The sequence below is a fragment of the Ambystoma mexicanum genome, chromosome 3q, assembly GCF_040938575.1.
Source record: "Ambystoma mexicanum isolate Mex_15411 chromosome 3q, UKY_AmexF1_1, whole genome shotgun sequence".
NCBI lineage: Eukaryota > Metazoa > Chordata > Amphibia > Caudata > Ambystomatidae > Ambystoma > Ambystoma mexicanum.
The window spans coordinates 551,325,138-551,337,846 of NC_090926.1; the positions used below are offsets into that span (position 1 = coordinate 551,325,138).

At 44.0% G+C, this 12,709-nt stretch overlaps 1 protein-coding gene across 2 annotated transcripts in view; it reads right to left on the reverse strand.

Moving 5' to 3' along the window:
* The window catches only part of LCP2 (lymphocyte cytosolic protein 2), a 1,016,893-nt gene that overhangs the window by 399,296 nt on the left and 604,888 nt on the right, over positions 1-12,709 (reverse strand). For both annotated transcript variants that reach the window (XM_069654319.1, XM_069654320.1), the window contains one exon: positions 9,480-9,559. In XM_069654319.1, the coding sequence (XP_069510420.1) occupies positions 9,480-9,559 (80 nt within the window). The remainder of the gene's footprint in view (positions 1-9,479; positions 9,560-12,709) is intronic.

Consider the following 12,709-nt stretch of genomic DNA (forward strand, 5'->3'; position numbering starts at 1 on the left):
AGTTAATGTCACTGCGGTGGGCCCAACTACATTGGCTTCAGGCCCACTGTGACAATTCTGCATATGGCCATTGGGAACCAGGCACCGTGGCTGTTCTGGGTGGCTTGGTAGGGTTTGGGGCATCATGGAAGCCTTTGCCTTGGTAAATGTGGCCTCAGGCCATGGCTGCAGGTCGGGCTCTGTGGCTAACTTGGTGACTTAGCAGTGCCTGAAGCAAGGCCAGGCAATGCAACCATAATTCACACTATGAACATGCACTGCTCATACCAACAGCAGTAATTTGTAACGTAAAAAATAATGTGGTTAAAGGGACATTATTGATAAGTTACATATGTAAAAAGAGAGCTTTTTAATAAGTTATGTACAGTGCAAGAACATTATGAAAGAACTTCAGTTATAAAAACCTTGGACATTTTGTGAAGAAACGTTGTTGAAGGAACATTTACAGTTAAACTGACATTCTGTGCTGTAACATTATGAAATACCATCAGCTATAAAATCCTTTACAATTCAGAGAAAAAACGGTAGTGGAAGAGACATTATGGTTAAGCTTATGCTTTGTAAACCATGCACGTTCAGTGACATTTTCATTGAAGAGATAATATGGTTGCAGCACAAAATCTAAAAACCATAGAGGTTCGCCAGATATGGTAACCTACACAACCAACACTTTCATCGCCATCATGCACTGCTCATACCTACACATTATTTCACAGATGACATTGCGTATGACATCACAGTTGCATCGTATATACATTGTGATACTTTAAGAACACTATGCAAAGAGGTCACAAAATAAATGCGGATCAAACAATGCCTATGACGTTCTTGTTTACTAACAGTGAGCAGATGCCTTGGCCTGCAGGTAGTTCACTGAAAATATGACAATGATGTACGACGCGTGCTGTATATGCAGGACTTAACCTTGCTAGTCTTGGGGAATAGACTTGGGCCCTTTTTGGCTTGCGCTCATGGTGAAAATATGTAGATAAACAGATTATATCATTTGCACACATTTCCTGATTGATGACTGACACAAATCCTAGGTTCATGCGTTGGACAACACATTTGTTTCCTCATTACCAGATGTTACCTGACTGTGCAACAGAATTGTGTGCGCCAATTCTCTAAGTGTACTCTGTATATTCATGCACAGACCTAGTTCTGTATTCAGACCTTGACTCCAAGTGTAACCTTACTCAGTGTTCTGACAAGCCTGGGAGTATAATTCTACTGCCATATACGTCCATGCATCATGCTGTAGCTATGATGTCTGATAATGTATTATGCAGTTGCTATATTCTCAACTAAACTTCAGTAAATGGTCTCTCTTGTAATAAGTAACTTTTTGGAAGGATGGTTCTGTTCGAAAGAGACCAACATGTAACCTTGCATATGTTGGCTGACATACCCGAAACACAGCCTCTAGTAGGCACTTTGTCTAAGGATTTCCACAGTTTGGTGATGTCATAAGTGATGTCATTTGAGATGTAACCTGTGATGTAATGGGTGGGGGTATCATTAAGGCAAGGTGAAGACATAGGTTTTTGTTGGGTAGATTACCATAACTGGTCAATTCCCACAATGCTTACATTTAGAGCAGCATCCATAGCATCCCTTTAAGAAAATAATTTTTGGGAATGACAGGTAAGCAGCACCAGTCACTGGGCAGAGAGGCCCTAAAACTTGGGCAGCCCACTATAAATGGTGCAAGAGAGATTCAGACTGTGTTGAAGTACAGTTTGCATGCCAATGTGGATAGAGCATTAGAGAAAGGAAGAAAGTGAGAGATGAGGAGGAGAGAAAATCAATGTATCTGTTGGCAGAGAAGAAGCGACAGAAAGAGGAAAGAAACAGAAGGTGGTTGGAGAAAGAAAGTGTTAAAGACGAGAAAGGAAACAACAGGAGGTTGGAAAAGGAAAGTATAAACTGAGGGAGAGAATCCTCAGGAGGAGGTTTGAAGAAGAGAAGAGGAGAGGATGAATGAACCGCCACATTCACTCTAGAGAAGGATGGCAGTGGAACCCCAAAAAGGAGATAAAAAGAGAACGCTGCAAAGAAAAGGCTTAAGGAGGAAGAACGAGTGATCACAAAGAAGGGGGAGGAAAGAGTGTGAGCAGGAAAGACAGAAAGAGTATATTCACTCCTGCCTCCTGAAAGGGAACAACTTCACTTATGGTCGTTTAGGTTTAATAGTCTAGCTCCTGACCTATGCCTGATACCATATGAGAGAGGGATAACAGCAATGGCTCAAAGATGTTGTTCAGTCTGGGGTTCTGCAAGCTAAGGGGTTTGCCAACAGCACTTTGGGGTCCATAGCTCAAACTCCTGGCTACGACAGAGGTACATTGAACAAGGGAAGAAAAAAGCCTACTGGGGGAGTGATTCCCAGACCTCTAAACAACGTAAACCCCTGGGGAACAGGAGCCTATAACGGGCACCTGTGACATTGCATCATCCTTGGCTGGGAAAGGGGCAGAAGAATAACCTCATCAAAAATGAGCCAGGTTAGGGGGATGTTAATGTCTACCCAGGCAGTGGGAATTGGCTGTACATGCCAGCCTTATTGAGTTGGATTTCTCAAGTCTTTGAGATAGGTAATCTTGGTCCATGTTAGTAAGACAGCAGTGGGCTATGGATAGAGTTTGGACTTAATTTAATGTGTTCAAATATCGGGAACCAATGTACCTTTCTTCTGGGCTCTCAGATGTGGTCATTTTTCTTGTAGGCCTATGGGTATAGGATATGTCAATACCTCACATCTGCTTTGTATTTCTCCTTCCCCATTCCCAAAGTCCTTTTATGTTCTATAATCCGGAGATTAGGTTGCTGTTAGCATGTGCAATTGCAATTCCATTATCAAATTTCGGACAATAATAATTGATGATATAAAGGCATCTTTATTACTATAATTTTGGTCTGTAAGTCTGAGCCGAGCCAACATGTGTTTCGACCAAAAGGTTTTTTCCAAGGCTCTAAAACTAATTTGTAAGGTTGTGCACCTATTTAATGTCTTTGTTCTCTCAAATATGCGTTAAGGTTCTCAGATATATCTGGTCCTTTCTAATGATCTGTTTCAAATACCATGTTAATCTACAACCAATAGTGATTGAGCGAGATATTAATGTGTATTTTTTTCTCTAGTTACCATTAACGCAGCAGTGTTCTGCCTCGTACCTCATATTTCTCGAGTGCCAGCGAAATACGGTATACCGAGGCTGAACACTGCCAAACAACTGCCACTGAACGCATATTTGTTATTGAAAATCGTATAAATAAATACAATTAAAAGATCCTTTTATACCATCAATTAGTATTGCTACCATCTACCGGCCTCCAAGCGCTACCACCCTGTTCCTCTCTGAATGGGCTGATTTCTGTTTTTCCCTACTTTCAACCAACTCCAATTTCCTCCTCTTGATGGATTTCAACATCCAATTGGACTCCCCTGTCACAGCAACCACTCTCTTCATTGAGCTCTGCACCTCTCTATCCCTCTCCATTGACCCTTGTGGTCCCAGCCACACAGCTGGAAACACTCTGGACACCCTCATCCACTCTGACCTCTCCCCCCCCCGTCCCCCCGCTCTCTTGGTCAGACCATTCTCTCCTCTCCTCCCACCTGGGTCCCTCCAGCCATTTAACCGCATCCCCAAAAGCCCTGCCAACCTTGTTCACAAACATCCACCTGATGAAACGAGTGTCAGCTGCTGCCTTCACATCCCCCCCTAACCTCCCACCTCAGACTCTACTACCGACTCTGCTCTTAGCATCCTCCATTTGGCCATCACCAATACCCTTGACATTCTTGCCTCAGTTATGAGCATCAGCCTGAGACCTGACTTCAAGCGTAATGCCTGGTGCAACTCCAAACTTGCAGCCCTGAAACGAAAGTGCAGAGGGGCAGAACGGAAGTGGCAAACCTCAAGCTCACCATCTGACAAACTGGCCTGCTGCTTTCTCCAAAGTTAATACAGACTCTTCATCTGTACCAAAAAAAGGGCCGGCATTCAGGCACTGGTATCTGGTGCTTCCAACAACACGGCTGAACTTTAAAAAATCTGCAGGGAACTATCCAACCAGTCGGCAGTCTCCTCCTCCCCTCAGCCTTCTCAGGCACTCTGCAACGCATTGGCCACACACTCTGCCACAAAAACTCAGGATATCCTGAAAAACCTTGTTACTCACTCAACCCACCCCCACTGCCTTGCTTCGCTTGGCCCCTCACCCACCTTCTTCCTCCCTCTCCTCCTTCTTCCCTGTCACACCTGAAGAAGTCACCTGAGTTGTCTGCTACATGAAGGTCTCTTCCAAACAGGTTTCCGCTTGTTCCTCCAGAACCATCAAGGATAACATTGTCTCTCTTGCCGCTGCCCTCGCTGATTTCTGCAACCACTCTTTTGCCACCGGATCTTTCTCCACTTCCCTCAAGCACTCCCTTGTGCGCCCCCTCCTAAAAAAAACTTCAGCAGACCCTACCTGTCCAGCCAACTACCGCCCTCTTTCTATCACCCCCTTCCTTGGGAAACAGCTGGAGAAGCTAGACTTCCCTCAACTCACCTGACACACTGAACTTGTTGGTGGTCTCCAGGACCATCAAACTGAATTTCGAGCTTCCAGAGGCACGAAAACTGCTCTTCTGAACATCTAAGAAGAATTTCTTGCATCTCTGGACTCCAACTCCAAGCTGTCCACATCCTACTCGATCTTTCCTCTACCTTTGACACAGTCAGCCATTCCATCCTCATGAAAAGGCTCCATGATACCCTTGGTATCTCGAAAGGGGGGTATCCAGGCATTGCATCAAATACATAGTATGGATTTTTTTGTAGGTTAAGGTTTTTTTTTACTATAATGGGTTTTAAGGGGTAAAAGGACGTGGATTGGTGGGGGACCCCCATTAAAAAAAATAAAAATTAAATGCATTTATTCGATGCATTTTTTTCCAATGCTTTTGCATTCAATGCAATCACTAGGAACCTGAAAGTGGCACTAGACTGGCTGAACTCCTTCCTAACTCACCTCTCTTCCCAAGTCATCCTGGGCACTTTCTCCTCACCTACCTCCTTCTTCACCTGTAGTGTCCCCCAAGGCTCTAACCTCTCCCCTTGGCTCTTTAACACTTACCTTGCTCAGCTGGCACTCCTCATCGCCTCCTTCTCCGCCAACTTCCAGTGTTATGCAGATGACACAGAACTCTTTTTCAAGCTTCCTCCCAACCCTCTTGCCTTTCTGCCATCCAGTCCTGGTACACTTCCAACAACCTCTGTCTCAATGCTAGCAAAACTGAGATCCTTCTCATTGGACCCCTGCTCCCTCCTTCTTCCCCTCACTCTCGCCCTCCTCTATGAGCTCTCCCCCTGATCCTTCATCTGAAGCCAGAAAAATTGGAGTAATCTTCGACTTCTCTCTCTCCTTCCTCCCTCACACTCAGGACACTGCCAAGAAGTCCCACTTTCAACTCTTCCTTCTCAAAGGAATTCCCCCTTATTTCGCTTTCCCCCAGAAGCTCAGTGTTACCCAAGCACTTGTTCTCTATAAGCTTGACTATTGCAATAGTCTCCTCCTCTACCTTCTTCCACTCTGAAACCCTTCCAGCTAATCCAGAATAGGGCAGCAAGACTTATCCTTGGCCTTAAGCCCAGAGACCACATCTCTCCTGCCCTAAAATGTCTTCACTAGCTCCTGGTTGCTGCACAGATTAAATTCAAATCCCACTGCATCATCAATGAGGCTGTCTGGGGCCGGGGACAACGCTATCTGCAACTCTCTCTTACTAAATACTCTCCCTCTAGACCTCTATGTTCCTCTGGCACCAACTCGTTGTGTGTAAAGAGTTTAGCTAAACAGATGGAAGGAGGCTGATCTCTCTCCACGGCTGGCTCCCTCCTATGGAACAGCCTCCCCCCTCCTCTGCGTCTTGATCAGGACTTCCTCAAACTCCTGAAGCTCCTCAAGACTTTCCTCTTTACCTCCTCCTTCCCTTCTTCCCTCCTCTGCTAATCTCACAGTTGCTGTGATCAGCGCCCTTATGTAACCCCGGACCTGGCATTCCACCCTCAATCGTTCCAGCTTCTGTCCACCTTTCAGCACTTGCCTCAGCACCCTCCGGCCTCTGTCCTGGAGACTCACACTTTTCTACCAAAGGCAGCTCCAGGCTATATAGCACTTATCATACCATGCACTTCATCTGCTGCTTACCCACGAGCATGGACACCCTAGCACCCACTCCCATTCCCCTCTTCCCTGCTGCCCTTGCACATTCTGAATACTCACAAGGCATAGTAGTTTTGTCCATATTTCCACCACAGTATTATTGTTTTCAATCCCATGTTCCCTCCCTGTTGCCCTGTGGGTGCTTTGAAAAAGCATTTACTTACTGTTTAAGCGCCAAACAAATGCACAGTAAATAAAATAAATACAAAAATGATTATGAGACATGAGATAATGGAGTGACAATTGCATATGTGCACATCAACCTAATCTACGGAATATGCAACTTTTGGGTGACTTACGGTACAATAACAGTAGTTGATCTCATCCAGCATCCCTCATCTTGATACAAAGTATAAGCATGTGCAACCATTATAACCAGCGTAGTAGTGAATGTGTCCAGATGCCCACTACACTACATACTACTTATGTTCTAGTTTCCTCCCATAAGCCTTCTTACAACCTTGACCTATTCCAATAAGAAAAGGTTTGGAACGGTACAAGCTTGCACTGAGCCTCGGTGAAACCATTCAATCTTCAATACTGACTGTATGGGATTGCTGTTGGGTTGGACAAATATGTCTGATTGTTTAAAAGTTTGGACAAAATAAAATGGGGTTATCAAAACTCTTCAAATAATATAATTTAGGTGGCTTAATGAAATATAGATAAAAGAGCTTCAGATCACCTTGTCAATTTATAATATTGATCTTAATTAATGTAATTTGATGTATAACCCATAACTGGAGAATCTGATGTATCAACTAATATTTTTATTTTCTGTCACGTAGAGGACAACATTTTGGGATATAATAACTTTTCCAGTTACACTTAAACTTTGCAATGTGTGTATGCATTTTCATAGAATTCTGTAAATAATTAAAAATAAGTACAAAGAAAATGCAATTTAAAGTAAGTGCTCATTAAGTTGGGATATATTTTGGGTGTTTAAACTATGAGAGGAGCACAAGATCTTAAATTCAATGCTTTCTGGGGCCTGGGTCCAAAATACCTTCATACCCCTCCGTAAATACCTCTCCTCTCGAGCCCTTCGCTCCTCTACTTCTAACTCCCTCAGGGTTAGTCGTTTTGAAAAGAAACAAACTGGGGGTAGATCTATATCTTCGGCCGGTGCTTCCCTTTGGAACAGCCTCCTGGCCACCTTGAAACTTGAGGAAAAACATCTCTGGTTCTGGAAGAACCTCAAGACCTTTGTCTTTGCCTATGCCTTTGCCCCTCTTCTCCCCTGTTGATCTGTTTCTTCTCTTGGCATTGTGAACTTGGTCACCATCTGTCATTTGGGCCCAGGTACCTGCTCACCCTGCCAACCTCCTGCACTGTCTCCAGGCCACCCCCTGCACTAGGGTTCTGTATCTGTACCCAAACAGTGCCCCTGCCACTTTTCTTCTGCACTTATCAGATATACCTTATCTGACTAAATTTCACCTGCCACTTGCTGGCTGCACTACCATTATTTATCGCCCTTATTTATATATTTTATTTAATATTATTCTGTTCTCTCTTCTGCTCTGCACTTTCAACTCCCCCCTTCCATTCACTTTCCCCCTTTTCCCTTTTCTATGCACTTGCGCTTTCTTAAATGCCACTAGGCCTAGTAAGACCGATGTTCTCTTTTTTTGTTCTCCCTTGTTCCTTTTTGCCTGGTCGCGCTCTGAAACACTTGTGTACGAGCGCGATATAAATAAAATATCATTTCATTTGGGCTGTAACAGGCTCTATAAATATAACAGAGCATAATGTTAAGTTCCCAGCTCAGATTCTAGTACATTTCTCAGTCCTTGCCTCAGTAACGCCCAGATTCCTGAAAGATGGTTCAGGGGTTTGCATTTCAAAAATTGGTAAAATGGTGCCCCTATCTCGACCTCCAATGGATTACTACCTCCCTAACCCAGGCTTCCCTTATCCTATGTTTTACAGTAACCCTAACTTCCTAAAAGCTAGCTACAGGTGAGGGCCTAAAGGCCAAATACTTTTCTATCTGGCTTCCTCCATGTTTCTTCTAAGGGGTCTCTAACCTAGCACTCCCCTGGTGTTACAACTAGAAATTATTATGTTCTTGTGCCAGTATAAAACCCTCTACTATACTCACACTTGCCTATCTCCCTCCTCTGCTTCTCTCACCCCCTTTAGTCTTCTTCCTCACCTTTCTCTTGCTCCTTCTGTCCCTCTGACGTCCACACTCTCTACTTATCTTTCTTATCACCTTCTTCTCCACTGTCTGCACCCCTCTTCTCTCTGCATCCCTCTTCTATCCAATCTCCCAGCCATTCTTGCCTAACTAATCGGCTGTGTTTTATTCTAACCACACTCTCTTCGACTACCTCTTCCAACTACTTCCCCCTCTCCTGCTTCACTCTGCACTCACCACTGCTCCTACTACAACCTTCCAATCTCTCCACAAACTCTTACCATACTCTCTCCAGAAACAGTACTGGGAGTCATCATGTGACACAGGGTGATACCCACATTAACATTCAAGGCACAAAAGGGTGCTTCAGGAACTATGGTCCCCCAACTCTCACTCTCCTCCTCTGGGACATGGCTGACACTGGCGTTTTCGCTGGTAGGCCCACGGATCTGGGTTTGGAGGGGTCCTTGTTCCCTTACTACAAGTTCCAGTCCTGGACCCACTCACACTCTTCTCTGGTCCAATATATCCTTCCACAGTGGGCCGCTTAATTAGCGCACAAGGTTAGTTAGTCATGCTAAGGGCATGGAAATGCACATACCTAGCACTTAAACAGTTACTGATATTAGCTGCCAAGTATGCATTTAGGAAGTGCAGCTCATCAGCCCCATACATGAGAGTCATTTGATGGAGAAAGTGTTTTATCAAAGTTCTTTGTATTACCAACAGACCTCTGGTGTATAGTGATTCAGTTTTATCCTTTTCTATAAGACCTGTTGAGCAGATCTAGATTTCAAACACATCCCTATTGCAAGTGGAGCACAAAAAGAATATGACAGAAAATATACAATATTTAGGTAATACATAAGTCATCTTTCTGAATAGTCTTCTCATTTACTAATTCTTATAAGGAATTTAACACAATTAATACAAATATCTTCTTCATATCCAGATTGGTCTAGATATGGTGCTCTTACACATATAATATTGCTTGTTCATAATTTCTTGCTTTGGAATGATGGTATGGAGACATTCCTTAATGTATAGAAATTGAAATAGTTTTGCTGAAAGACACGTGGTGTGTTAGTATTGATCAAAAATAGAACCAGGTTTCTACCGTGGAGATTGTACAACCATCCGCGATGCAGCTGCATTTCTGTCATTTGGCACTGGAGGCCTAGGTATTCTTGGCAACATCTGTAAAAAAAAGCAATCCAAGTTAACATATTTTTCAGAATGTCTATACACCACTAAAATGTATATTGATACAAGTAAAATGAATGATGTCTTTCTTGCTGCAGATTTTGGATATATCTTTGTTCCTTGTCTCTGAATCTTCATGTAATGTTATATTAGTTGATATTTTAGAGGGCACAGCTGCCATTGGGTTGGCCCCATGGCACTGTGGGCTGTCTGCGAATGTGCAAGACTCTGAGTGTGTGGTAGGTCATAGTCTGGCATTTCATACCTAATGAGAGTACTAAATGTATACCACATTAAAATATGCAGTTGGTCATATGCAGGTTAGCATGCAATCAAGCCAGAAAATTAAAAGTTCTAACAGTACAGTACCTCATGCATATTGTAGAAGAGAATAGTACTGATTTGACTGTAGGGTATTACTCATGCAAGGGTGTGGTGTGTGAATGGCCATATCAATGCACTGTGTTGGTTTAGTTAGAAGGGTCTTGGGCAGGCCATGACCAGTTTGCATAGCAGGCGTAGCTACACCCAAGACAAAAACACATTGTTACACATTTAAAAGCGAATGTTTATATTGCATATTGCAGAGTCCTCTACTTTCTCAACTTTCTATCTTAAATATGGATTTTTAATAAATGTTCACAGCAATTATTTTTCTTTGCACAAAGTGTTGTGCCTTAAACCTAGCTGGGCGGATCCATGCAGCCCACTATGGGGATGTTGGAAAAAAGAAAAGACAAAAAAAACAGAATACTTTTTAGGCTTGGGCAGGGGAGACGGAATTCAAAAAAAAAAGTTGGAAAGCGGTTGAAAAGGGCAAGTGGAGAAGAAAGAAAGAGGATAGAAAAGAAACTATTGGCTCTCCCCCCTAGGGCCACTCATTAGCGTGGTCCCACTAGGCAGGAGGCCCATCAGAGGACTGTTTGTGGTGAAGTGTTGCCTCATGTTGTAGAGGGAACACCAGCAACTAAAGGGAATGACAGGATTGAAGAGCCTTTTTTGAGCAGCGCTGGGTGCTACTGTGGGGAGTACTAGTGCTACGTCGTGACACGTATTCTGAGAGACTTTAGAAATCAGACAATGAGAGGGGCACAACCAGAGTAACAAATAAAATGTAACAAAAGACAAAAAGCAATGATGGCTATGCTGCAGTGTGAGCAACGTTTAAAAAAGAACACTTGAAAAAAACAGTGTGTGGTGTACACAGCAAATGGGCTTCAATGAACTGGCTCACAAGGATGTTCACACCTTGCAGGCAAGTCATTCCCACTTAGTTTCTACTTCAAATGAAAACATTAGCACTGTTTCGAATGACAAGGAGAGACCTACTGATGAACAGGTAGATAACGCTGAATGTGTGTTTATTTATTTATGTATTTCATTTGTAAAGCACACATACAGCCCGCAGGCATTGAGGCACTGTTGCAGTTTACAAGAGAAGCCGCAGACATTTGGCATACAGTTGTGATATTTTTGTCACAGGGTGCAGGTGGCACAATTACATGCCAGGGAGGCATTATCATACCTGTTAGTAGTGCTATAGGTGGTGATAAGGAATGGTGTATGAGATGCAGGCGCGGCTTGTAGGGGAGTATGTGGGTTAGGAGAAGAGCTGAGTTTTGAGAGCTTTGCGAAAGATCCAGTAGGATTTCCTGGCCCTAAGAGTGGGGGCGGGGTTGTTCCAGACTTAGGCCGCTAGGTAGGGGAAGCTTGAACCTCTGGCTTTGCACCTCTTTATTTTGGGCACGACTAGTCGATCAGTGTAGGGGGTCCTTGTTTGTCTTAAGGAGTGGGCATTGGTGATTCTTTGGGTGAGGTATGGAGCACTGTCTTGGAGAAGCACTTGTGGGTAATGGAGAGTGTTTTTAAGGTGAAACGCTCTTCTGTGGGGAGCCAATGTGCTTCTCTTCTGGCTTTAGAGATGTGTTCTTTTTTTCAAGATGTGGACGGCTGCTCTGAAGGCATTGTTTTGTATGACTTGTAGTTTCTGGATATTTCTGGAGGAAGTTCGTGTGAATAGGACATTGCAGTAATCGATTTTGGAGGCAATAATGGCACGGGCAATCGTAAGGCAGTTATTTTTAGATAGGAAGGGTCTGACTGCGTTGAGGGTCTTAGTGGCGTAAGCTTCTGCGGGGGCAATGACGCTTACTTGTCTAGACATAGAATTGGAGTAGAGTAAGCATAGTTGGTGTAAGGAGGTTGAAGTGTGGCCAGATGTTGTAAAGGGTTGGGGAAATACAAGACCCTTGGGGTATGCCACAGGTCATGGGAGAGGGTGAGGCATTTGCAGTTTTTCAGAAGACCCTCCTAACCCTCCCTTCCAGGAAGGAGGCAATCCAGGCCGTGGCCGGTGAGGAGAAATTAGCGTGAGTGGTGAGGTGGTGGCAGAGGATTTGGTGGTTAACCAAGCCGAAGGCTGCAGATAAGTCTAGGAGCAAGAGCAGGAGCAGGGCAGAGTTACCTTCATCCCTAATCTCATCTAGCTGATTCTTTAAGTCAGGAAGGGCGGATTCAGTCCTGTGCCCCGGATTGACGCATCCCATGGAGTTTGTTGTCCTCAAGGTACTGCTGAACTTGCAGGTAGGCTGCGCAGTCTAGGATTTTTTAGTAGGTGGTGATTGGCCTATAGTTGGATGGAATGTCTGAGTCTAGAGAGGTTTTTTTTTTTTAGAAGTGGTGCAATCCAAGCTTCTTTGAGGCTGGCTGGAACAGTGTTTTCAGAGAAGGATGCGTTTATAATGGCTGTGATGAAGGGAGCTAACACGTCAGCACGATCTTTGATGATTGAGGCAGGACATATATCGCCTTTGCATTTGGATGGTTTTAGGCTTTTAATCAGCTTTACGACTTCACTTTCAGAGAGGTCTCTGAAGGAAAACAGATGTGGAGCGGGCGAAGGCGGGAGGGGTGCAGCTGATACTGGTAGCGATGGGGTCTTTGTTGAAGGTAGCTTGTTGAGATTTTAGTATTCAGGGTGTCAATTCTACCTAGTAGTACCTAGTATTGCTACCTGGATGTCTGAGCACCACATTGAGTAGAGATTGTGGAGGTAAAATAGTTGTGCTATGTGGCAATGGCCAGGCCTAGGAAGTGAGAAAAAACCAGGAGCATAGCAGTATTACAACAGCATAAGGGGTTACT